This window comes from Tetrapisispora phaffii, chromosome 13, assembly GCF_000236905.1.
Source record: "Tetrapisispora phaffii CBS 4417 chromosome 13, complete genome".
Classification (NCBI taxonomy): Eukaryota; Fungi; Ascomycota; class Saccharomycetes; order Saccharomycetales; family Saccharomycetaceae; genus Tetrapisispora; species Tetrapisispora phaffii.
This window is the reverse complement of record NC_016532.1, coordinates 179,972-205,522: the sequence shown is the minus strand read 5'-3', so window position 1 is coordinate 205,522 and position 25,551 is coordinate 179,972. Positions and strand designations below refer to the sequence as shown.

Here is a 25,551-nt window from a genome sequence, read left to right as displayed (position 1 = left end):
TTTTTAATTCCGTTTCCGGGGATCTCCCTGTGACTGCTAAGGCAGATTGCACCATGCATTAATATACGGTGTGTGCGTATGTGTGTGTACGAATTGATAACTTCGTGTTGGGTGATACATAATCTGAAGTCACTATAAAAGTGTTAATTGTCTGACTCATATGAATTATACAAAAGACAATTTGAAATTTATTGAAATTAAAAAAAATATTTCCATCGGAATTTTATTATGCTCATGATTTCTAGCTGCTGTTTCTCAATATTATTGATTGGTTGCCATCTCAATTATTTTTTCTTTTTCTTTTTATTTTTTTCCAAAAGCATCATAAAGGTCAGCTAGTTATAGTAGATGATACTACAGGAACCAGTCAAGTAATCTTAATGGCGAGTTGACTTTATTGAAAAAAGTAAAATTAATTAATCAATCAATTCTTTTGGGATTGTGAAATTTAAAAGGTATTATCATTGCATCATTTTATATTAATTAATTTTAGATTCATCATTTTGTGTGGAATTACTTGAATTTGGTTTGGTTATAGTACTTTTTTTTATTATTAGCAAGCTAAACTGTCATAATAATACTTTATTTTTTTCCTCATTGTTATTAATTTCAATATAATTGGTTGATTGTATTACTATTTGCCTAACTGTGATTTCAAAAGATCATATACTTCATAGTTCATTCATAAGAGGAAGTGAATACACCATAATTAATCAAATATGATCTCTTCCGAGGATAAATCAAATAATACTAGTCCAGGTAGTAATACGAGTTCAGAGAGGAGGGACACTTATAATAGTAATAGTGTTTTGGGTAGTTCAAATTCAACTACTCCATTGTATACAAGTAATATTTCATCAATATCAAGTGTTGAAAAAATAGATCCGAGTATTCTATCTAAAAGTGCAAATCAAAATGCTAATAAATATTTAGATTTAAATTCTACTGCTTTAGGTTCTGTACCTTCATCAAATACAAATAGTCCAAATGATTTATCTGCATTACAATCTGCACAATCAGATTCAATCACTCCAGATCCCTTATCTATTGTATCAAAATTATCAAGCACATCTGTATCATCAACTTCTAAAGATTCTCATGGGAATCCCATCAAGAGAAAATATTCAAGAAATGGATGCACAGAATGTAAAAGAAGAAGAATGAAATGTGATGAAACAAAACCAACATGCTGGCAATGTTCAAGATTGAATCGTCATTGTGTTTATGTTTTTAATCCAAAAAATAAAAAAAGAAATAAAGATTTATTAGCAACCGCATTATCAAGTAATGATAATGAAGATAAATTCAAATTGAAGAAAACAATTTCAGGTACAACTTCAATTTCTTCAATTAAATCAGAATCAAAAAATTCTACAAATAGTTTAAATTATTATTCTGATTTATCAATCTCTAATAGTAAAGAAAATATTTCAAATTCAACTGATAAAACAAACACTAACAAAATAGATGAAACTTTAAATTACAATGCAAATTTATTAATTCAAAATTTAAATGATATTGTAAATATGAAATTAAATGATTCAATCACTTTGAATGAAGGTTTAAAAGATTTAGAGTCATTCGAATTGGACATCCCTGAATTACTAAATGGGGAGAGTCCATCAAGTTCTATACCAATTTCATTTCAAATGAAAAACGTAATTACTTTCAATACAGAACTAACTGCTTTGAAATTAGATAAAATTCATGAAAAATATTTAAAAATGTTCTATTACGATTGCATGGACTCCATAGCACCATTTTTTCAAGATCAATCAAATCCACTAAGAGATATAATCTTATCATTTGCTAAATCAGAATCATATCTACTATCTGCTGTATTATCTGTAGGGGCTTCAATTTATCACAGAAAGACAAATGATATAGAAGACGAAAAAAATTATTGTCAATATTTATCTCATTGTTTGAGATTTTTAGATGAACAATTTCAAACAGAATCTAATGTTATAGATAAAATCGAACCGATCATCTTAACTGTTATTCTTCTAGCTTGGGACTGTATTTACACTATGAATTCACAATGGCGATCACATTTAAAAGGTATCATTGATTTGTTTAAGAAAATAAATGCTGGAAACTCTTCAAAAATAATAAACGTTGCAAAATCATGGTTCAAGATCATGGAAACCTTTGCAAGTATTAGTACGAACTTTGGTGGCTCTCTTACCGATGAATCTGATATCGATTTAATTTTTGACCCGTATGATTACCAATATACTGATTCATTGAAATATCTAAATATTATGACGCCCGTAAACGAGTTTAATCTATTACGTGGGCATAAAGAAGATTTTGATATTGTAATAAAAGAAGTAATAAAAGCTTTGAACAAAATAAGAGATTTAAATTCAAAAAAAAATGATAACAAAAAAATTGTCACTGGCCAATTGAATAATTTACCTATGTCATTTCAAAGGACAATTATAAGCTCTACAAATGAGGGATCAACCGAAGATGAAGAAACGGTATCTTATTTTACAATTCAAAAAATATTAGTTGAAATTGATAGACAATTAGACTATGAGTTCATAAGTAAAACTGGTGTTATCGCAGCAGATAGTCCATCGCATCCAAACAATAGTGAGATAAAAGATAATGCAATTGATACTGTTGTGTTAGCTAATGGACACGTAATAGCAGTGAGTTGGTATGATATATCACACCAGACACAAGTATTATCATTTTTGCTAATCGTTTTGCTAAAGATATTGAAAATACCAAAAGAATCCAGCAGTGTTCAAGAGATCTGTAGAAAAATCATGTCATTCTTTAAATTTTTAGAGAGTGACGAACCTCCAACAAATAGAAGAACATGTTATTCTAATTTTGCTGTTCTATTAGCAGGTCTAAATACTTTTGATGAAAACACTAGAACTTTGATAAGAAAATACTATAACTTAAACATAAATAGTGGATTTTCAAGATTATCTGAGCATAGTATGAATAGGTTAGAAAAAGTATGGGCAGGCAACGACCAACACAACTCAAACCATGATATTGTCACTTGGTAAGCATTCAAATATAAAAGAAATAGTTAAAAACATACATTAATAAATAATACATACATTTCGAAGGAGCTTATTATAATGGTAAGAATATTTTAATGATGCTCTATGTTATTTATTCTTCGATGATTGCCTACATAAGTTGTATTCCATTTATATTTAACATCAAGTTACATATTTAAATTCCATAGATATGTTTTATTTACCTAACTAATAATAATTTTTTTGGTTATATTTGAATAGAAATCTATTACAACTTTTAAATATTATTTATTAAATATTATATGGATGAATTAGTCAAAGGGGTATCGAAAAAACCTTAATATGACTGTGTTATATAATTTATAAAATTTATTAGACTTAAAAAATCTAATACAGTGCACAAATGTACTATTGAAAATGTCAAGTTTTTTTTGTATTTTCAAATCAATGAGAGTGTCAATTATTTAATTTGATGTTATCATTAATCATTAATATTATCTTCGAAAAAGACTAATGAATAACTATTAAAATTAAAATGAAAACGATAAAGAACGAAAAATAAAATTAATCTTCATTAAAAAAATGCTTTGTCATTGTAATGAAGTTTAAATGATGATGAAAAAAAAGAGATGTAGATCTTTTTAGTCAGGACATTTAATTAATTTATTTCTTACTGTGCTTCTTCTTGTGCTTCTTCTTTTCAGCCTTTGGAGTAGCAGCGGCTGGAGATGGAACTGGAGTTGGAGAGTTCATGTTTGGAGAACCTAGACTTGGAGAGGATAAAACCTTTTCAATGTCATCGTGCTTCTTTGGACGAATTCTGTCACCTAAGTAATTGGAGAACAAGATGAATAAGAATGGAACGAAACATAACATTAATAAATCTAAAACACCGTAGAAAATCATTTCAGAATCTGGTTGTAAAACATTACCACCTTCGCATAAACCCCAAGAAACTGGGTAGACGAACCATAAGAACATAACAACAGAAACCAAGATAGTGAAAACTTGATGGACACCGTTGTCTTTGTTTTCCTTCTTCATGATGTTTCTGGTAGTGGTCATTAAAGAGACACAGGTAGTGAATGAACCAGCAATACCAAAGACCCAGTAACCCCATTTGTAAGTAGAGTGAATTAAAGAACCAATCAACCAAGCGACAACGAAAACTTCAGTAGAAGCGACGTTGAAGAAGATGTGTTGTAATGGAGTGTTACCAATAATACTCAATTGAACCATAACCCATGGGAAAGCTAAGAACCAACCAACGTATCTGGCGTAAAAGACTTGTCTGTAACCTGGATGAGTTTCTTGAGTCGAAGTTTTGACATGGTTGAATTCGGCCTTAATTGGAGTCCAACCTAAATTGGAAGCCATTGTAAAGTAAGCAATACCCATAAAGAAAGTTGGAGCAATAGCAGTGTAGTATAATTTTCTTTCACCTACTGGCTTTCTGAACATTAGAGCTGTGTAGATTAAACTGAATAAAATGTTAACACAGAAGACAGTAAATAACCAATCAGAACCCCTGTCGGTAATGTGGAAATCAGCACCAGTTGGTGGATTCAATTTGATGGCTTCATTGCCACCTCTTTTGACTAAATCAATAAATTGTGACATATCTATTATAGTTAATTAATTGATATTAATTTTATTGTTATTGGTGTGCTGTGAAGAATTAAGTTAGGAAATAAATGAGGTAAGTTGAGAAATAGAAGAGGGAAAATTAAAATGTGAAGTGGAATGTAAAAGAAGGAGACGAGAATTAATTACAATGAAGATAATTATCATTCTTATATATTAATTTTTTATCTTCCAATTGTGAGTGAGATAAAAACAGAAAACTTTTTTCACTTTCAACAAATAGATTCAGAACATCGCAACAATATCATCATTATTATTAATAATAATAATGAAATTGTTGGTAATAGTGTTCATATGTCCCGTAGTATATCTGCAATGCTAGGTTTATCGTTAATTCAAAGATTCCCATTTCTATTGTTATATTGAGAAGCATGTACAAACACTGGTGGAAATTTTCAAGTATCCAGTCGATTTGTTATTGCAATTACTTATTATGAACCATTACTACCTAATTCACAAATAGTAGCAGTTTCTGTGATGCATTTTTGCTTTTTAATTAACTCATGATAGAGATAGTCACTGAGAATGAATAATAAGAAATGGGTCACTATTATTATTTGTTGTCCATCACCATCACTCGTTTAGTATTTCTATTTTATGTTCCTTCATAACTGCTGCATACCTGTCGAAATTGTCCATTGAATTGATTGAAGATGTTAAATATTATTGTTTACAATTTACTATTAATTAATAGATATTACCGATTTCAGCTAAATTTAACCAATTCGAGTATACAACCATCGCAATTATGCTTATAACAGCGATTGAGGGATTTTGAAAATATTTAACAATTTCGAAAAAAAAACAAACAAACAAAATCGAAAACGAGAACTAAAGAAAATAAAGTATGTTTATGCAAAGTTGTTCGTTGTTTGCCTATGAATAATCCAAAAAGAGGTTTGCATGCCTCTATTAGAAAGTACGAACCGTATTCAGTGTCGATTATGCTCGAGATGCTTGAATCGTACCAATTGCAGCAGGAAGAGAGATCTCAGTGAAATGAAAAACGTAATACCTGCTTTGTTGAAAGCAGATACAAAAACACAAACAGACACGATGCCAGTAGAAAATAGAAAAACAATAATAATGAAATTTAAAAAATAAACAAAAACATTAGCAACTTGAGGTGTTTGAGACAAATGCACTGCCGAATTCTAATGACATCTCCGAGATTGGATAATGAGACACCTGTAAGCAATTCTTTGTGTTTTGCTTTTTGAGTATTTTCCCAATACAACTTGTCTTCAGAAGTGGCCTACGTTTGCTGGGCGTCTCTGTGCTTCGAGGATAGAAGAACTGCTACAGAGCGACAGATGTGGGACGGTGGTAAGACGGTCGAGGTACAAAGGCAGGATTTGAATTTCTGTAAATAACGTAGGGAGAGACTCTGGTTGCTTACATGGAGTCTTGTTTGTTGATACAAGCACATAAGCACATTGAATAGTAGAGCGTTATTTTAGACAGATTGTTAAAAACGGAATACCATTTCGTTTAGGAGTATCGTTACATCTTAACACATTATTTGTACTATTTTTTTGGAAGCAATTGTTTCTTTCTTCGTCGTCTCCTACCAGACCATATACTGCTTTGCAGCGTTATTTATTTTAGCATCCGTGTGTTTGACGAGACGACGAGGTTCGTATCGCAGGGCAAAGCTAACCAATGTTCGCCGCCACTATATCATGTGAGCTAATTTGGTCAGAGACGAGAGGAGGTTCCATCGTGGCCAGTAAGTTCTTAGTTCTTGGGTCTTGTGTGTGTGCGTGCATGTTAAAAAATACCTCACGGAGTTGGAACTTTCTACTCACTTTTCCAATAAGTAGCGTGTTTCAGGGCACCACTGTCTTTTCTGTCTGTTTGTGCGTCTGTTTCTCTTGGTCGAAGCAGACATGCACTAATCGGGGATTGCAAAACGTTGCAAAAGAAACGAACTCGCCCAGAAAGGAAATTCAATTTCCGTTTTTGTCTGAAGACAGCCGTTTTCGGCGAATCGGTGCTACGGATTCGAATGAATATGAAAACCGTTCGTATTAATTAGGAAATCTTTCACTTAACAGCATTATCAGCCCATTTGAACAACTAAATATATAATATTAAACTGTCTAGGTCTCTTTGATTTCTATTTGGCAATTTTTGAGATAGTTATGAGTTAGTCCAATGGTAGTTGCAATTGCAATTGTAAACTACAATGTAGAGACAACAGCATTTTGATAGTGCTACTCATTCAGGGTAGGTTTCTTCGGATCGCCGATACAGTTCCTTCAAATTTCTAGGGTCATTGGAAGAAGGCAATCGATTGTTAGCTTCTTTTTAATTAAGGTCCTGTTTTGGTTACTCAGTCACAGCATCCAAGCTTATTTGATTAAACAGTTATTCATGGTAAAAAAAGTGCCACTCTTATATATATTTCTATTAGAACCACGTCTCCGGTTACATTCGAAATTGAGATATATATTTGTGTCACTTCATTTCCTAGAATGATCAAACATTCTTGCTAGTTTGTTCCATAGACATGTTCTTTCTTTGCAACCAAGCATCTGAATGAGGTAGATATTAGAAAACTACGGTTGTTCAATCATTTGTACTATCCTTATTCGACTGTCCAGGTCAATAATAACAATCAGAAATCTATTCTTGTGTTTTACCGTTTTGGTATTGAAAAATTGTATTAATTGAAATTGGTGAAAACCATTAGGAATTTGAAAAACTGAATTTTCATTAAACAATAAGAACTGGTATATTTCAAAATATTTTGTTGTAGTTTGAGAAAAAGTAGTACACCCTATCATTCTCTTGACAAAGGATAGATATTAAATATACAAAGTGTATATACCAGAAAAAGGTTCAAGTGCGTTGAAAGAATTGGATATTGAGAAACTTGAGTTACCCCTTACTCATTTCTATAAATAATGCCAGAAATTGTTTCCTATAAAAACATAAAGCCATTTGTGAGATTGCAAGATCCCAAACTAAGTGAAGGTATCTCCGTGTTCAACAATAGGTTACTTTGGGTCGATATCTTCAGAAGTGAAATTTATCTATTAAATAAACCTCTAGATGAAGTTCCCCAAGACACATTGAGTGAAGCTGAGAAACACGAATTGAGAACTTTCCCCATCAACCATACGACATATGATGGCGAATATCCATTCGATCATACTAAGTACTCGGAGGTAGTCGGTGTTGTGTATCCATACGATCAACAGAACCAGTATATTTTGTTCGGTTCCAAATTTGGTATTGGTAAGTTAGAGCTCAAAACCGGCAAATGGACATACCTGGTGACATTTGACCGATGCGACACGCTAACCAAAGAAAGGTTCATGAGATTGAGATCTAACGACGGCGGAATCTCCAAAGACGGCAATTACTTGTACATAGGTCTAATGGACACCTTCAATGAAGACTTGACCGACGAAGGCTGTATTCTTGAATATGAGTTCAAGACAGACAAGTTGACGATGTTATTCAATCGCTATAAAGTGAAGATCCCCAACTCTATCCACTACGATAAGACAGATTCTAATATTCTGTACATCACCGATTCGTTGAATTTCAAGATCTGGAAGTACAATAAACAAACAGACGAAAGAACGGAATTGATCAACGTCCAGAAAGTCAACAGCGAGTTCGAATCACCCGAACCCGACGGATCCCTAATCGATTACGAAGATAACTTGTTTGTCACTGCCGTGTGGTCGACCAACAAGGTCCAAATCTTCGACCTCATCACAGGAACACTTCAAAGAGAACTGCTCTTGCCGGTCCCAAGAATATCCTGTTGCTGCAGATACAAACACGACTTGTTCATCACCACCGCCAACATGAACATCGACAACGACAAGACCCACGACAACGAAGACACCGTTGGTGGTTCCATCTATCGAATCCCAAACGTGTTCAAATCGACAACCACGGCCAGCACTAAAATCTACCCATCACTCTGATGAACCGACGTGCCCAGCACAACGACCGCCACCGCAACGACCGCCACCACAATCGTATATAGAAAGAAGACCACTAGATATCATATATACCACAACCGTCTGTCAATAGAAAGCTTGCCAACGCAACGACCTTGTCGGCTTGTAACAGCCAGTTACCCCCACTTTCCCCGTTGCAACCGACCGCCCCCCTGCAGGCCGAGCCTCTCCACGCCCGCTCCCCGCCCATCCCCGCCGCCGTGTCCCGCATCCATCTTCGAAATGTGAAAGTATCACCATCGAACACATACCACCAGACCTCTGTATGTATGTAATATTTACTAATGTTTTACTAATGGCCATTACTCACTATTTGCAATTGATCACTAATCATGAACTGACTGGGGGTTAACGAACTTACGTGCGTTCATGGGATTGCAATTGTACTAACCTGATACCAACCACTTCTTATTTGTTGTCATTGAAATTGTACTCGTATATAAAAAGGTCGTATTGTTGCAATTATTTTTGTCAAATTTCTTTCAGTTGCGTTGTCTCTTTCTTATTCATATACTTCTTGTATTTGGTACCAGGCAATACCACACACTACTATTCTCAATTACATATACATATACAAACAAAATGCCAAAGGTTGCTATTATCATTTACACTCTATACGGTCACGTTGCTGCTACTGCTGAAGCTGAAAAGAAAGGTATTGAAGCTGCCGGTGGTCAAGCTGATATCTTTCAAGTTCCTGAAACTTTAACTCCTGAGATTGTTAAAGCTTTAGGCGGTGCCGAAAAACCAAACTATCCAATCGCTTCCAATGATACTTTGGTCGAATACGATGCCTTCTTATTCGGTATTCCAACTAGATTCGGTAACTTCCCAGCCCAATGGAAATCTTTCTGGGACGCTACTGGCGGTCTTTGGGCTAAAGGCAGTTTGCACGGTAAGCCAGCTGGTATCTTCGTCTCCACCGGTACTGGTGGTGGTAACGAGTCCACTGCTATGAACGCTTTATCTACTTTAATTCATCACGGTATGGTCTTTGTTCCATTGGGTTACAAGAACAGTTTCCCTGAATTAACTAACTTGGAAGAAGTTCACGGTGGTTCTCCATGGGGTGCTGGTACTATTGCTGGTGCCGATGGTTCGAGACAGGCTTCTAAGTTAGAGTTAACCGTCCATGAAATTCAAGGTAAGACTTTCTACGAAACTATTCAAAAATTATAAGTTTTCCCGCAGAACTAAAGACAGGACTCGATGTTCAAACATTTCGTACGCTCGTTAGTTCATGAACTAGATGTCCAATGACTCAGGTAGAACATTTATATTATTCAAACTATATACAAATAAATATTTGAAATATTACTTAACGTACAAGAATATCTATTTTGGGTTGAGCTCATTGTCGATTTTACGTAATTTCATTTCATTGATTGGCAATGGATCATGGGCAACTTGTTTCCGGGCGCATTCTCTTAATTCATCAAGAATTCCCAAACAATTCTCATTGATCGTTCGGGACTCTCTGTTCTTCATTATGCAATCTTGATAGCTAGTCATCTTGTCGCTGCAGTTGTTCAAGATTTTCTGCATCGAGGGCACTTTAGTCTTTATACATGTAGCTAATTTTGTTTGTAAAATACTGCAATCTTCTCCTTCATCCTTCTTCGAGATACACTTATGGTACTCAATGAAGTCAACAGGACAATGCAGTGCAACATCCTCCATTACCAACTCATCCAATATCGAAGACATATTTGCTTACTTTATGCAACCTTATTTCGTCGTCTGTTCTTTAATTGTATTTGAACATGATTTCCCTTTATGGGGATTACTCTTCTTAAGTATGAAAATGTTGTTCCTTATATTTTTTTCAAAATGGCACATACATAAAAAAGTCCACCAATGGTGCATTTCCAGCTTGAATTTGTTTGAAAGGTTAAAGAGCTACATACGAATATAGTATTGGGTTAAAGTTAGCATAACATGAAGAACTGATGAATTATTCAATCTTGCAGTACAAATATAATCCTAATGTCAGTGCACTAAACACGGTAAACAAAATCAAGAGAAATGACTTTGAAAGGCTGCTAGATAATGAAGCTCCAAGAGTTTATAACAATATCAGTTCACAATCCAGTAATTTAAGCAATGTTAGTTTGAACAATGTTAGCTGCTTGGATATTGATAACACTGGTAAATTTCTTCTAGCGGGTATGAATGACGGTTTAATTAGTGCTTGGGCCTTCAATGACAAACCTGGTGAACAGGGCGAGCTTATAGATAGGAAGCTCAAACAGATAAAGAGGGATACTGCCAGCGATGACGAAGAGGATGAAACCCACAGTACAGCGACAGCAGCACAGCAACGTGGAGTGGCGCATCCTGTTCGCGAGGTACATAGTTTCAATGTCAACAGGAACAGGTATCGAATGTATCGAAAATCGAATTCTCCTATGAACTTGGATGTCGACAGCGAGGTGAAGAGTGAGAAAAGTCACCGCTATCGAATCCACACCATAAAGTGGTACGCCAAAGACAATGGGCTGTTCTTCACGGGTTCCAACGATTGCAAATTCAAGATGTGGGACACTGCGAGTGGGTTCGAGCCCATTCAGAGCGTCGCTTTGTATGATAGTAAGAACGACCGGAAAGTGAAGATCAACCAAATCGACTGTAACCATGGCTCTGGGTCAGATGTAGTTGCACTTGCCACGGAGGATCACTCGCCGCGAATAGTGGACCTACGCAACATGAACTATGGCATCACGTTTTCGTCCCGGGACCGCAAGAACGAGGAGAAGAGCGAGATACTGTGTTGCAAATTCAACCCCAGCGTCCAAAGACAGTGGTACTTCGCCACGGGTGAAGACAATGGGTCAGTCAACATCTGGGACTCGCGACAAGTGAGCCGTCCCTGGCGAGAGGTAACGAGCGCCGACACCGATAGCAGACGCGCACACACCCGCAGCTGCAACGATCTGATCTGGAACTCTGAAGGCACCGAGCTGGTCACACTGGGGACCGACGGTAAGATCAAAAAGTGGCAGCCGTTCGGCTCGAGCGCCACGTTGCCAGCACCGCAGCTGATCGGAAGCGTCGACAGCAACAGGAACCGCCACAAGAAGAGAACCAGTGTACGGTTGCAGTGGCACACCGACACCTATTTACTCGTGAACACCGACCACAACGAAGTCCACGTATACGAAACACACACCGGCAAGCTATACTCCAAATTGAAGAATCCGTTGCCCAGTCGCAGACAGATAGACGCGACAGCGTTGCAAGCCAACATCGCCAACGGTATAGGCACCCGTATCATCCTAGGCACCTCCAACAGCATAGTCGAGTACATCTAAGACCCAGCAACCATCAGTGGCACCGTCACTGTCACCGTCGCTGTCACCGTCGCTGCCGCACGAACACTTACCCGGCCCCTACACATCACTGACCACGGCACCCCCTTCCGGCGCCGCAGCGCCGCAGCGCCCCGCAGCCAAAAACGGTTTTGCGAAACTCACCCCGCTCCAATAGCAGTGGGCTACCTACCGTGAAGTCCTTTGTGTGTGTGTGCCTTGTCACAATGGACGGGATACAGAGTGAAAAAGGATGAATACACATTTGTTGTTCTTCATTTCAAGATTTTATTATTTATTCCACACTCTGATCGGTATATTAGACCGTCGATATTCTAGTTTGTATACATATATCTACATGCCTGTAACGGTGTAACAGTATACAAATACTCGCAGATATATATAAGAGTCCTTTATATTGGTTCACGTTTGTACAGAAGTATATTTCATACAGAGCGAAGTGGAACTGGAGCTCAGAAGTGAAGAGAGAAATAGCTGGACGTGTTATAAATAGGTTACACGCAGGTTGCATACATACGTGGTTTAAGTAGGAGCCTCGATATTCCGTATCATTTTACTGTACAGTCCCTTATTTGCATATTTTCGATTGCAAAACATTTATACATCTGGTGCAATACGAAGTCATAGATTATTATCAAGCCGTTTTTTTACAGCAAACATCACTCATCCATACACAATATACCCTTTTGGAGGTTCTTTTCCATTTTTTCTCATTCCACAATATACTTACATACATACATATATACATATATATGCGCATACACTTTTCTCATCCCGCCTCTCTTCATAACACATACACATACACAATCTATTAGGAATGTCAAAGAATTTATCGGGTTATTTTAAAAATAATGAGGATGCTAATGATGATATGGGTCCATCCGTATCAATGGCAATAGAAGCTGACGATCAAGAACAATTTCAGAAAAGTACTTTCAACTTAAAGCGGACGAGGTCTATTGGTCTATTCAGTGACTACCTAGATACAAATACGCCGTTACACACAACTAGCAAGACAATTGCAAAACCAGAGGTTACTCGGGATGACAGCATGGATAGTGACTTAGAGTACGACAACGGGTCGTCGGAGAGTTACGATTCTTATGATGAGGATATGTCAAGTGAAGATGAGGACGACGATCTGCAAGCAGGCGAACAACTCCAACTACATCGCACACAGGATCATGCGGGTACTGCTGACTGGTCAGCAACACCTTCGAAGACTCCGGGGCAGTCTGCGTCAGTATCGCCTCCTCCTGCTGATAATGACACTATTTTGATACCGCAGGATGACAACGATTTGGTAATGGAACCGAATACACACGTTGACTATCTTTCCCACAACTGGAACGAGTCAGAAGTGTTGAACTCATGGAAATATATCATTCTGAAAAAGAAAAGGAAGGATGACGTCATCGATTCAGTAAGTTCGGCAAGGTTAGAAAATGCTTCTTGGAGAACATGGGCAAAAGCAAGGAACCATCTAGAGACAGTGTCGCCAGAAATAGTTAATTGGTCAAAGGATTCAGATGTCACCTGGCTTTATGGACCTGTTGTAACAGATTCAAAAAGCAATGAAGAGTACGACGAGTATAGCAAAGATGCTGCTTCTTTACACAATCTTACGGCAGAGATGGGTTACGGTTCAGATGATGAAACTTCGAAAAGATTAGCTACAAAAATGACTAAGAAACAATTAAAACCGATTTTAAAGAAAAGGTCAGTAACTGAAATTATTGAAGAAAACACGCAATGGAAATTAAACGAAGTAAGAAAACATTTAAATGAAATGAAAAATTCAATTGTACTACTGGATTCGTATAATAGCTCAGAAGCTTTTAATGATTATAATTATTTGGCAAATAAACTTAATGCACAATATTATTCAAACAATAATAAAAAAGTTGAAAATAATCCAAATAACAATCCAAATAATAATAACAATAATAATCCAGATCAAAACCATAGTGTGTTAAATTCCACCGCAAGTTCATCTTCACATTCAACTTTGTCAGTAAAAGAAAATGAAGACAAATCAATATCTGTAAATAAAAATGACAATAACGATTACAATTATGATAATAAAATTCACGACTCTGGAAATAATTCATATTCAACACTAAAAAATAATACCGGTCAACTTACCGATAAAGGACCAAAAAATTTCAAAAGTAATAGCACTTCAACTCTAACAACTTTTATGATTAACACTAATGACAGCTTCGATCATAACACTTTAGATTATAACACAAATACAACAACTACAACAATGGATACCAATGATTTAAAAAAGAAGAATCTACTAATGCCAGCACTAGCATCCATATTAACAACTTCAGTATCAAAACAAAATAAACCGCAGGCAGTAAGGCATATTCATTTCAGCGATAGAGTAGAGCAATGCATATCTTTAGGTTATTCCCAAAGAGATGTCATGTCAATGTACTCATCTAATGATACATCATCGGATGAAGACGAATCAGGTAGGCTGCAAGACTACAATCATAGAGATTATCTTTCACAGGAAAATAATGATATGTATAATTCAGACAACAGTTCTAATTCAGAATACCTACAGTCTAATTCATCAGGAAATGAAGATGACAACGAGGATGGTGGGTTGTTCATTAATGCTAGATTTTCAAGAAGATTGAGTACCAGCGTAAATTCTACCGTGACAGATAACTCGTCACTAATTTCTTCAAGTACAAGTAGGAATAGATTGAAACCTATTATCAAACTATTGCCTGCTACCACATTGAACTATGGTTCAGATGAGGAAAGCGATAACAGTGATTACGATTATAATTACGGTAATGCAGTATCTCACAATGTTAACACATATAGAGGTTATGATTATATGTATGATTATAACTCCGTTTACACTGGAGATACTTCAAACTTTTTACCAATCGATCATTCTGAAGTCGTTGATATACCCGAAGGTATTGATTTACAAACTTCGATCGCAGATGATTCTTCGAATTATAACCAAGGTATGATCTCGCCAACTATCGAGGCTCATCCAATATTAAATTTGGGTTTCAATGGAAGTGCTGAACTATCTTCTTCGAACAGAGGTGGTTTCATGTGTGGTCCTTCTGATAGTGAATTTTCTAACTCAGATAACGAACAGCAATTTATCGAGAACTCACAAAATCAAAGTAGCGAAGACGACACATATACTGATTACCATGCTAATGATACTGGTATAAAGAGATATGCTTCCGTGGGAAAAGGAGGTTCCTCAACATCATTAAAGGATCTTTCTAGAAATGGTTCAAATGTTTCCTTGTCAGGGGCAACACATAGTTTCATTACTGGAAAAGTATTAACTCCGCACCTTGAACAATCAAACATATCAGAGAAACCTATTAAACTTGTTCAAAGTGCTCCACCTTTCCATCGTCAAGCCTCAAAAAATAATTTTATATTTGACTCTGATAGTAGTGATAATGAAGCTGATGTCGAAGATATCCAAATGGTTGATGTACCATCGGTTGAAGGTAACTCTACAAATTGGAATGATGTTCAACCCTCTAGTGCAATCCCAATACCGTCGACATTGAAAGCAAATTTTGGTATTGATAGCAAATCGCCATCACCAGCACAGGTTGAACCTAGTACTGTCGCTATTAACGGTAGTTTCTCACTAAGGAATAATTCTATAAAATCAGTGATTTCTGAAACAGATCTATGATCTCTATTTTTGTAGTTTAAATAATTTATAAAAACTATAAGTGATGGCATCCTGAAAGTAAAATTAAAACATCAAAAAGAATTGTTAAAAGTGCTATGAAATTTTCTTCCTGGTATATTTATTAGAATTTCCATGGCATCCCTGTATGCATTGTGGGTCGTTTTTCATTTATTGTAATTAAATTCATCATTGTTAAGAACTTGTCATTTTATACATATATAATTTTAATATGACATCATTTGCCATTAAATGAGATAGATTTAAGGTCTTATTCATATATTGCTCGTATGTAATGATATATATTTCCTAGTTAAGCGAGAACCAAAATAACTGAAATAAAAGGAACTAAGAACGATTAAAATGATACTGGATATTAGGTTACTTAGCCAATTCTAATAGGTTCTTAAACTGTTTCGAACAGATATTAATTGAACCACTAAGTAATTAGCGACGTGTGGGCAAGCTTAAGGATAATTGATTCCTAAATCCAGTTTTCAGAGCCCTCTCGATTAGCACGAGTTACCATTTTAGAAGATATGGACCCTTCAAATATTAAGATCAACAAATCTTCAACTATAGAGCCTAACAGCAGCGGCAGTTACACCATGACTGATGTTAATGGTGAGTTTATACAACCGCCTAAAATAATCGAACCAACTTCTATGGATTCTACTTTAGGTGAGGATGATGAAACTTCATTAAATGATGACATACTGAGCATATCAGAAAGTACAAAGAATAAACATCTATCGAGAATGAGCTTAGACTCAGCATCAGTAAGAAAGAGTTTTGAGTCTTCAATTGCAGGAAGAAGTAGCAGGACATTTGGATTTGGACACGGGATACATAGTGGATCACAAGATTTCTCTCCTCTTGGTAACAATTCGATTTATGAAATTGTGATGAATACCAGAAGAAAGAATTGGTTAGGTTTCCCTACTTCATATGATATACCGCCAGTTACACTATCAAAAAATGAAATTGAAAAGAATTGGAAGGCAGACATCAAGAATTATATCGAATCTGTAAAACAAGAATATTTGATTTTTGAAAGTACTAATAATTTGAAGAATATGAATAGATTGGAACAAATCAAACAGTTGGAAGACTATAATAATAATGACGAAACCCAAACAAAAGGAAAAAATGAATTTAACGATACTATCAATGACCAACAACAGGGGAATATGTTTGCAAAAGATTTAGGCCAAGTACCAGAGTTTTATTTTGATAAAGATTTCCAATTAGATAACCCAAGAATATTTCACAAAGTTTTGGATGGGTTGAGGTTTAATTTGACAAATGTAAAGGTATCAGAAAACACGGATAGAGAAGAAGAATTTAATCAAATTAATGAAAGGCTGAACGATTACTTAGATGCTGTTGAAGGCCTGTTGGTTACCGAAATTTCTAAATCATCTCACAAGTTTTATCATGCATTAAGTAATGTTGATCAAATACAAGATAAGGTGAAAAATTCGATACAAGGGCTTGATAAGATTTCTGATGGATTAATTGATATTGATAAAAACAAAATTCAAAAAGAAATAGAAAAACTACAGAATATGATTAAACAAAAAAATATCGAAAAACTAGAACAAGGGTTATTACAAGTGAAGGCTATCCTTGTAGAAAGCGATAATTGCAAAAAACTGTTTCAAGAAGAAAAGTTCGATGAATGCATGACTCTAATTAATACAGTTAACAAACTAGTTAAAGGTGATAAATCAGATGATCCAATTGTTCAGAAAATAACTAATAACTGGCCTCATGATTTAGTAGACTTACGTGCAGTTCCCTCGCTATCAGAGACTAGAGAGTATTTGACTAACATGAATATCGAGATTGGTGGCAAGTTTTCATTACAATTATGTGACATTTTAATGAAAGATTTACAGAACTATTGTAAAACTTCAGATACGAACGAAGTCCTTGATAGATTACAAAATAAGACGAGAAGCAGGAGATACTTGGAGATAAGTAAAGAACTTCAAGATAGTATCACTGTTCTAATTGACAAACTATTTAAATGCGAGGAATTAACAAGCTCATTTAGTTTTTTCCAAGATAAATTGATTACTGAGCTAAAGACTATAATTAAATTATACTTACCAAATGAAAAAAAAGCGGTTTCAAACGAGGAAGCAGACACTTCTATATCTTTAGAAAATAGTCCGAACCCCGAATCACTACATAACTCCAAGGGTACTCAAGAAAATAATGCAGTACCGCAACCCAAACAAACATCTTCAGGCACGAAACTATCAAAATTAATTAAAGAACAAACAAGTGAAGAATTTCAGCAGACATTGTTACATATATTTACTCATGCTAGTGAAGCACTAAGAAGGTTATATCGTTATCAAAAAATGTTACTTGATACATCTTTGAATGAAATAATATCTGCTAACGATCCAAACATTAATGAATATGACATGATAACTCAATTGGATATTAGGAATGGTATTAATGAAGGTATAAAAATCATTCAATTACGTATGGGTAAAATTATTATTGTCAGGAGAGATATATCATCTCAACTAAGTTATAGTGAATTTCTGAAGCTATATGCCATCGTTGTATGTTTTATTCAAGAATGTGAAGAAGTTAGTGGAGAATTTTTAACTAAATATTTAAGCGATGTGTTAGAGTCTCAAATCCAAGCGTACATTAACTTCCAGAATGTCAAAAACAGTAGATTATTAAGGGAAATAACCAAAAAAGATGCATGGTTACCATATATTGTTGAACCAACTGTCCAAAGAGATGTCAATGATATTTTAGTCTCGATGGATATTGATCCGTTAGATTGGACAAACGAGCTACAACTGGTAAAGGCCAAAAGTTCCAACAGAAATAATGAAGTTGGAGAAAAGGAGCTTGAGAGTGTTAATGGAGACAATAACTCAGGCAATGGAAACAATACTGCGGAGTCCAACACTGCATCTGTGGAAAATAATGATGGAGTCAAGGTGACTAAGGCACATTCGAATAGTGACAATAACGGTGTTGTTATCCCAAAGAAACCTGTTGGTCATAGAAAATCAGTTGTTGTTGGTGACAAAACATTTGTTGCTAGTGAATCATTAATAACCATAATAGGTAAAATCAAAGAAATTATGATTCTATCTATCGATCTCCCTAGCGTATATTTACCTAATTTTGAAAGAAATATAAGTAATCTTTTAGAAGCATTTAATGCTAATATCTTGAGAATATTCAGTGAAGATAAAGCCAATTCTATACAAGCCCAGAATCCGAATCCAGATCAACTCAAACCTAGCGTTAATAGAAACTATAGCATTATAGGTGAATCCCTTGATTGTTTGGTTGAATTTATAAAAGTCATTCAAAAATTTTATAGAAGGCTAATGAGTTCAAGCAAAGATTTCAACAAGAAGAAGAACGCAACTGGAACAACAAACAAAAACTTTCCAAATGCGTTCCCATCACAGCATAATAATTCAGTTGATTATATTCAATTGTTACAGTTATATCAAAGTACAATTGAAAAGATATACCTAGCTAACGCACCACCTCCTCCTGCATAAAAAAGAAACATAACAAAAAACAGAAAAGACAGCAACTATATATATTTGTAAATAAAAATGAACAATAAATAAGAGTTATATAAAACTTTTACAGATATGCATAATTGTAATGTAACACTTAAGCAGTGTCAACGTCAGTGCCAGTGTCAGTGTCAGTTTCAGTGTTGTTGTCGCTAACCAAAGGTTACCCGCATGTACACGTGACATCGCGTTCAACGAAGAACAAAATCCCAAGTTTGTTTTTCCAACGAGTTTGGAATCAACAAAGATCAAAGCAAAACAAAGTAAATAGATAATATCAACAAAGGATTAATAAAGGATTTTATATAAGAACTAAGTCATTTTTATATACACATTTTAAGTTATAAGATATATTTACCCTGATTATTTGTTTGTTTATATTAAATATATTAAATATTAGATATATTTAATAGTGTTAAATGGATATACCTTTGATCTAATTATATTATTTTTATTAAACATACAGGTGCTGATATCAGGATCATTTCTCTAGGTAGATTATTTGTGTGGTAGTGATTTGTTTATTATTCAATAGTGCTATCCAAAAAAAAAACAGGACGTAAAATAATAACGGCGTATAATCATAGTCTTGTGACAAGTGAAAGATTTGAAAGAGATTATTATCAATTACACTAAATTGCATTTATTACTAGTTCCTATTTTAGAATATACACAGCTGTTAAAATGAATCAAGTTGATGCTGTTAGGAAGAACGATGGAGATGGGATCAAGAATGATACTGAATTGAAAAATGACGGTTCTCATTCTCCTTCCGCTAATGATGTTCAATCGCAGGAAGATAATGTCGATGCTGCTGCTAACAATTTGTCAGATGTGGATTGGTTTTTAAAGAATGAAGCTTTGAAATATGGTAATGGGAAAGAGGATATAGAATCCGGTAACAAGAACGATGACAGTACCAAGAACAATGACAATACCAATGATAACGGTAGCAGTAGTACTACTAATAATAATGGTAACAACAACAATAATAATAACACTATTAAAGATTCTATTGCTAGAGCTGCCGTGGCCATCGCGACCGCATTTGGAAGCGATAATGACAGGAAAAAGGACAAACACAGTGACCGTGATAAGAAAAATCTAAGAAATCAAAGAAAATCTAAGAAGTCATCAAAGAGAGATTTAGACCATGATAGCGAAATTGCGGAAGGTAGTTCGGAAGATGAGGATGAAAAAGTTAGAAAGAAGCTGAAATCTATTAGAAACGAAGAATTATCAAATCAATTGAAAGATGACCAAGATTCTATGGTTGTCGATCCAGAACTAGCAACTCTAGATGAAGTTGATGAATCAAATAAAGATGAATTGAAATTGAATGAAAAGGATTCCGCTGCAACCAATTCAGATGTTGAATTGAATAGTATTAACGCTAATGAAAACCTTGTAAGAAAAGCAATCATAGAATCAGACTCTATTAGTCAAAATCCTGATTTCCAACAATATCTAAACACAGATGGTGGAGATCATGACAATCATAAAAATAAAAAGCTAGATCTTGAAGCTGCTGCTGTTTATGCTCATGCTCAAATTGCTTCCCTCGAGGCTGAACATAAAGATATTAAAAATAATAAATCAAATAAAGAGTCAAAGCAAGAATATCGTGAAGTTTTGCCAAAAGATGGTGAATCAGCAGATTATGATTTAATGGGCGATATGTCTGAACTAATCAATAGTGCAGCAGCAAAGGCTTCAGAAACTATTCCTGCATCATCTCAAACTAGTGGGAAATCATTTGATAGTTCAGAGGAATCTGCTTTAGAACAATTTGTAGATGAATATCAAAAAATAAAAGGCATGACTAGACGTGATGTTTGTGAAAGAATTTGGAGCAATGAACGTCGAAAGGACGATTTCTGGATTAATATTTGCAAAGTTTTACCTTACAGAACAAGATCATCTATTTATAAACATGTTCGTAGAAAGTATCATATTTTCGAACAAAGAGGTAAATGGAACGCCGAAGAAGAAAAAGAACTAGCAAAATTATGTGTGGAAAAAGAAGGACAATGGTCAGAAATTGGTAAAGCCTTAGGTAGAATGCCAGAAGATTGTAGAGATCGTTGGAGAAATTATGTGAAATGTGGTCCAAATAGATCCTCTCATAAATGGTCTGCAGCTGAAGAAACACAATTGAAAGAAGTTATCGAAGCCATATTAAATGATAATAATCTACAAAATGAAAAATACATACAGGAACAATCTGATCAAGCAAGAGATCGTGGGGTCAGTGGTGATGCTCTAGAAAACTTAATCAAGAGTTACAGAAGTCAATTAGAATCTAAACCATTTAAAGATATCATCAATTGGACAATTGTAAGTGAAAAGATGGGTGGAACCAGATCTCGTATCCAATGTCGTTACAAGTGGAATAAATTGATGAGAAAAGAAGCCTTAGAAAAGGTAGATTCTATGTCCGGCTCTGATAAAAAATGGATTTTACAGAAATTAGCTGATTTAGGATTCACAGAGGATTCGCAGGTTGATTGGGAAGAACTAGCCGCTTTGAAACCAGATTTAAACTTAAACGGTTCAGAAGTGAAATTAAGTTATGAAAAAATGAGAAGTAAAATTAAGAATATTAAGGATAAAACCATAAATGATATTTCAAAGGAATTATTAGTAAATTTTGAAGATCATTTTGCTAACAAATAATAGGAAGTTAATACTAGTCATCTTTTCAGTTTCCTTTTTCTGTTAATAATATAGTCAATCATTTTTATAATGTTAATGTATCAGTATTTAATTCATTCATCCTATGTAAAATTATAATAACATGTTTGTATCTTTCACTTTGTTAAGTTTTTTGAAAACCAGATTATATAATGATATTAATATTCTATTACACAATGAACATAAATATCGAAAACAATATTATAAGATTAATAGTTTTTCTTAATATTCTAATATATTATACAAAAGTATATATTATATTATATATGTAGTAAAAAGAGGCATTCTTTATAGATAAAATTCAAAAGATTTTTGATTTAAAATACTTAAAATTTAGAGAATTGCTTCTTAGATTTAGAAGAAGAAGCAACCTTTAAGACGTTGAATCTAACAGTCTTAGAGATTGGTCTACATTGACCAGCAGTAACGATGTCACCAACTTCAACTCTGAAAGCTGGAGAGACGTGGACGGAAACGTTCTTATGTCTCTTTTCGAATCTGTTGTACTTTGGAACGTAGTGTAAATAATCTCTTCTGATGACAATAGTACGGTGCATCTTGGTGGAGACAACGGTACCGGTTAAGATCTTACCACGGATAGAAACCATACCAACGAAAGGACACTTCTTGTCGATGTAAGTACCTTCAATGGCAGTCTTTGGGGTCTTGAAACCTAAACCGACGTTCTTATACCATCTCTTAGTTCTTCTGGAAGTCTTGAACTTTGGGTTAGTGAAGATGTGTGGTTGCTATAATTAAAATTTGACATGTTGTATAATTGATACAATGTTCAAAATATGTTAAGTAAAAAAAAATTCAAAAAAAACACAGATGACATAAAAACAAAGTTGCATGCACACTAGTTATTATTGTTGAAGATTACATGAATTTATTCGAGGTCTGGTAACTAAATTCAATGGATTGCGGCTCTTAAATTTACTTAGTTATTGCTCTTTGGAAACAAGTCATCTCGGCATCTTAGCATACATTGTACACCTTGTTCTTTCTTACCGGATAAGTGTAGTGATGTTCATTCTATGATGTTTAATGAAAAGTCTTTATATTTGTCAATAACTAATTTTAGTTCTACTATATATATATATATCCTTTTTTATCTTTGGTGGCAATCAAATAAAAGAAAATACAGCATAGTGCAACTGGTGAAACTATCTTGTTCTCAACTCCACAAACCTCTCGTATCTCTCATATTATCTCCAATAACTTGTTTGCGTAGCACAACAATTTTATATTCATGCACATATTAGAATTATCTATAATTCTATTAGGTTCTTATTCATACCTTTTGGAAAGCTCTTTCAGATTGAACAGTCAATTCAGTGGACATCTTTAGGGATTCTTGATTTCTATTAGTTCTTTTATGTCAAAACAAAACAAAACGAAACTGTATGCTGTTTAGAAGAAGGTCTGTTTTATATACAATTAGATACAGTACGATGATATAATTTTTAATATAATAATATAGTTTTAGAATATCAGCACAAAGATCACAAAATACATAATGAATGTTATTTGAAAATAGCTTGGATATGGAAAAAGTAGTGTATACTGAAGGCATCATCAAGTGAAAAAACTATTAACATTGTTCATTAGTCTTTGGTGAAAAATTCATTATGAGAACAAACGTGGTTAAAAGATTTAGTATTGTGAGATGAGCAGTTCAAGTGAACAATTTCAGTTACTGAAGAAAATAAACAGTTGCGGGCTAACTGGAGGGAGTGAAACGTCAACGACGCGAGCCTAAACTAGAAGAAGCCAGCTTAGAAAACAAACTCTCTAGGCAGTAGAAACGGTTGCCCCAGCTAAACAGAACTAGCGCTCTGTCCAGAGAGACCACTTCTAGACTGGATGTTACTTGACGCATTAGCAAGAGAGTGGGGTGTATAGTACATAAAACCAAAACACAGCGCCTTCTAAAACAATCCAGCGCGTCCTCATCAAGGATATCTTCTGAGGTTTAACACGATTCCGAATGAAAAGTGGTCCGCAAACAAAAAATAAAAAACAAAAAAATAAAAATAAAAAATTGTGGGATGTTCGGATGTTAGTTTTCATGTGACTGTTTTATGCTTAAACCGCCCTTAAGGAACGTTCAACTGTTCCTAAAAAAGGTACTTTCTGCAAAAGAAAGAACAGGGGCATTTAATAACTTGATCATGAAAGGCATTAATATTAATATAACCCATGCTAATGGATGCTTGTGACGACAATGTAAGGCTGCAATAAATAGCTTTCCATTCCTTCAAGTATCAAGCTTGTTGCAATTAGTTTACTCACTTTGGGTTTTCCAATTCTCTTATTTTTTTATTAAAATGCTAACATAAAATAACGACTAAAATAACATCTGATTGTCATTTCATAGATATATATACATATATATATGTATTGACACTCTAAAAATTGTTTTATCATATATTTTCTTGTCAAATAATAAAAGCTATCAATAGTGTACGACAAATATGTCCGTAGAATTACCTAAAACACAAGAAGTGGTGCTGATTGATGATATAAGTGAAGGTTACGATACTATCAAGTACGTCACTGACTATCCTGTCCCTGATGATATCAAAGATGATGAAATTTTAGTAAAGAATAAATATTCTGGAGTCAATTTCATTGAGGCTTATTTCAGAAAAGGTATATATCCTTGTGAACATCCTTATATTCTAGGAAGAGAAGCTGTTGGGACTGTTGTATACGTAGGGAGGAGAATGGCTCATGATTATAAAGTTGGTGATTCCGTTGCATATATTGGCAATAGCTCAATGGCACAGTTTACAAAGGTTTCAGCAAAAAGTCCAATTATAAATATGTCAAAATTTTACATTGAAGAAGAATTGACTGATGAATTATTTCAAAAATATTGTGCATCGTTGATCAATGTATTAACTGTTATGACTTTCATCAGAGAATCATACAAAGTTAAAAAAAATGACAATATCTTAGTGTATGCAGCTGCAGGTGGAGTTGGTTTGATTTTTGATCAATTAATTACCAAAATTGGAGCTACTGTCATCGCTGTTGCTTCTTCGGATGATAAATTACAATTAGCAAAATTACACGGCGCTAAACACTTAATTAACAGCAGTACCGATGATATTGTCGAAAAAGTCAATGAATACACAAATGGTAAAGGTGTGGAAGCTGTCTTTGACTCAATTGGCAAGGATACGTTTGAGACATCCATGAAGGTATTGAGGCTAAAAGGTACCTTCGTTTCATTTGGCAATGCCTCAGGTCCAGTTGCCCCATTTCCATTGAGCAGATTATCACCGAAAGTGCTTAAATTGGTGAGACCACAGCTTTACGGTTACTTACAAGAAAAAGAATCATGGGATTATTATTCTAAAGAGTTTATTAGGGTGATGGATTCTGGTGAGTTGAAGATTAATATATCTAAGGTATATCAATTAGGCGACTACAAAAAAGCTGCAATGGACCTAGAAAGTAGAAAAACTACAGGTAAGCTTATATTAAAGGTTCCACAATAACTAATTGTCATTTCTTATTTGTCACTAGTTATTGATTTTTATTTTTTGTGTAAACTTTATATTATTCCCGGCCGCAGTCGTTATATATATATATATATATATATATATATAT

General features: G+C 34.5%; 11 protein-coding genes across 11 annotated transcripts; 8 read left to right on the top strand and 3 right to left on the bottom strand.

Moving 5' to 3' along the window:
- Positions 1 to 719: 719 nt before the first annotated feature.
- On the top strand, positions 720 to 3,032 carry LYS14 (Lys14p; the record flags this gene model as incomplete). Its single annotated transcript, XM_003688064.1, has 1 exon — positions 720 to 3,032. The coding sequence occupies one exon, from the start codon at positions 720 to 722 to the stop codon at positions 3,030 to 3,032; it is 2,313 nt and encodes a 770-aa protein (XP_003688112.1).
- A 639-nt stretch (positions 3,033 to 3,671) lies between these two features.
- On the bottom strand, positions 3,672 to 4,628 carry TPHA0M01030 (opsin family protein; the record flags this gene model as incomplete). Its single annotated transcript, XM_003688063.1, has 1 exon — positions 3,672 to 4,628. One exon carries the CDS (start codon positions 4,626 to 4,628, stop codon positions 3,672 to 3,674), a length of 957 nt encoding a protein of 318 aa, XP_003688111.1.
- Positions 4,629 to 7,561: 2,933 nt separating this feature from the next.
- TPHA0M01020 (regucalcin) lies at positions 7,562 to 8,599 on the top strand (the record flags this gene model as incomplete). The annotated part of the gene is made up of 1 exon (XM_003688062.1): positions 7,562 to 8,599. The coding sequence occupies one exon, from the start codon at positions 7,562 to 7,564 to the stop codon at positions 8,597 to 8,599; it is 1,038 nt and encodes a 345-aa protein (XP_003688110.1).
- A 618-nt stretch (positions 8,600 to 9,217) lies between these two features.
- Positions 9,218 to 9,814, top strand: TPHA0M01010 (uncharacterized protein; the record flags this gene model as incomplete). Its single annotated transcript, XM_003688061.1, has 1 exon — positions 9,218 to 9,814. One exon carries the CDS (start codon positions 9,218 to 9,220, stop codon positions 9,812 to 9,814), a length of 597 nt encoding a protein of 198 aa, XP_003688109.1.
- A 156-nt stretch (positions 9,815 to 9,970) lies between these two features.
- On the bottom strand, positions 9,971 to 10,342 carry MIX14 (Mix14p; the record flags this gene model as incomplete). Its single annotated transcript, XM_003688060.1, has 1 exon — positions 9,971 to 10,342. One exon carries the CDS (start codon positions 10,340 to 10,342, stop codon positions 9,971 to 9,973), a length of 372 nt encoding a protein of 123 aa, XP_003688108.1.
- Positions 10,343 to 10,584: 242 nt separating this feature from the next.
- On the top strand, positions 10,585 to 11,946 carry RAD28 (Rad28p; the record flags this gene model as incomplete). Its single annotated transcript, XM_003688059.1, has 1 exon — positions 10,585 to 11,946. One exon carries the CDS (start codon positions 10,585 to 10,587, stop codon positions 11,944 to 11,946), a length of 1,362 nt encoding a protein of 453 aa, XP_003688107.1.
- An 835-nt stretch (positions 11,947 to 12,781) lies between these two features.
- REG1 (protein phosphatase regulator REG1) lies at positions 12,782 to 15,664 on the top strand (the record flags this gene model as incomplete). The annotated part of the gene is made up of 1 exon (XM_003688058.1): positions 12,782 to 15,664. One exon carries the CDS (start codon positions 12,782 to 12,784, stop codon positions 15,662 to 15,664), a length of 2,883 nt encoding a protein of 960 aa, XP_003688106.1.
- Positions 15,665 to 16,200: 536 nt separating this feature from the next.
- VPS54 (Vps54p) lies at positions 16,201 to 19,215 on the top strand (the record flags this gene model as incomplete). The annotated part of the gene is made up of 1 exon (XM_003688057.1): positions 16,201 to 19,215. One exon carries the CDS (start codon positions 16,201 to 16,203, stop codon positions 19,213 to 19,215), a length of 3,015 nt encoding a protein of 1,004 aa, XP_003688105.1.
- A 705-nt stretch (positions 19,216 to 19,920) lies between these two features.
- On the top strand, positions 19,921 to 21,912 carry TPHA0M00950 (uncharacterized protein; the record flags this gene model as incomplete). The annotated part of the gene is made up of 1 exon (XM_003688056.1): positions 19,921 to 21,912. One exon carries the CDS (start codon positions 19,921 to 19,923, stop codon positions 21,910 to 21,912), a length of 1,992 nt encoding a protein of 663 aa, XP_003688104.1.
- A 344-nt stretch (positions 21,913 to 22,256) lies between these two features.
- TPHA0M00940 (40S ribosomal protein uS17) lies at positions 22,257 to 23,275 on the bottom strand (the record flags this gene model as incomplete). The annotated part of the gene is made up of 2 exons (XM_003688055.1): positions 22,257 to 22,679; positions 23,231 to 23,275. 2 exons carry the CDS (start codon positions 23,273 to 23,275, stop codon positions 22,257 to 22,259), a joined length of 468 nt encoding a protein of 155 aa, XP_003688103.1.
- A 1,132-nt stretch (positions 23,276 to 24,407) lies between these two features.
- ZTA1 (NADPH:quinone reductase) lies at positions 24,408 to 25,439 on the top strand (the record flags this gene model as incomplete). Its single annotated transcript, XM_003688054.1, has 1 exon — positions 24,408 to 25,439. One exon carries the CDS (start codon positions 24,408 to 24,410, stop codon positions 25,437 to 25,439), a length of 1,032 nt encoding a protein of 343 aa, XP_003688102.1.
- Positions 25,440 to 25,551: the final 112 nt, after the last annotated feature.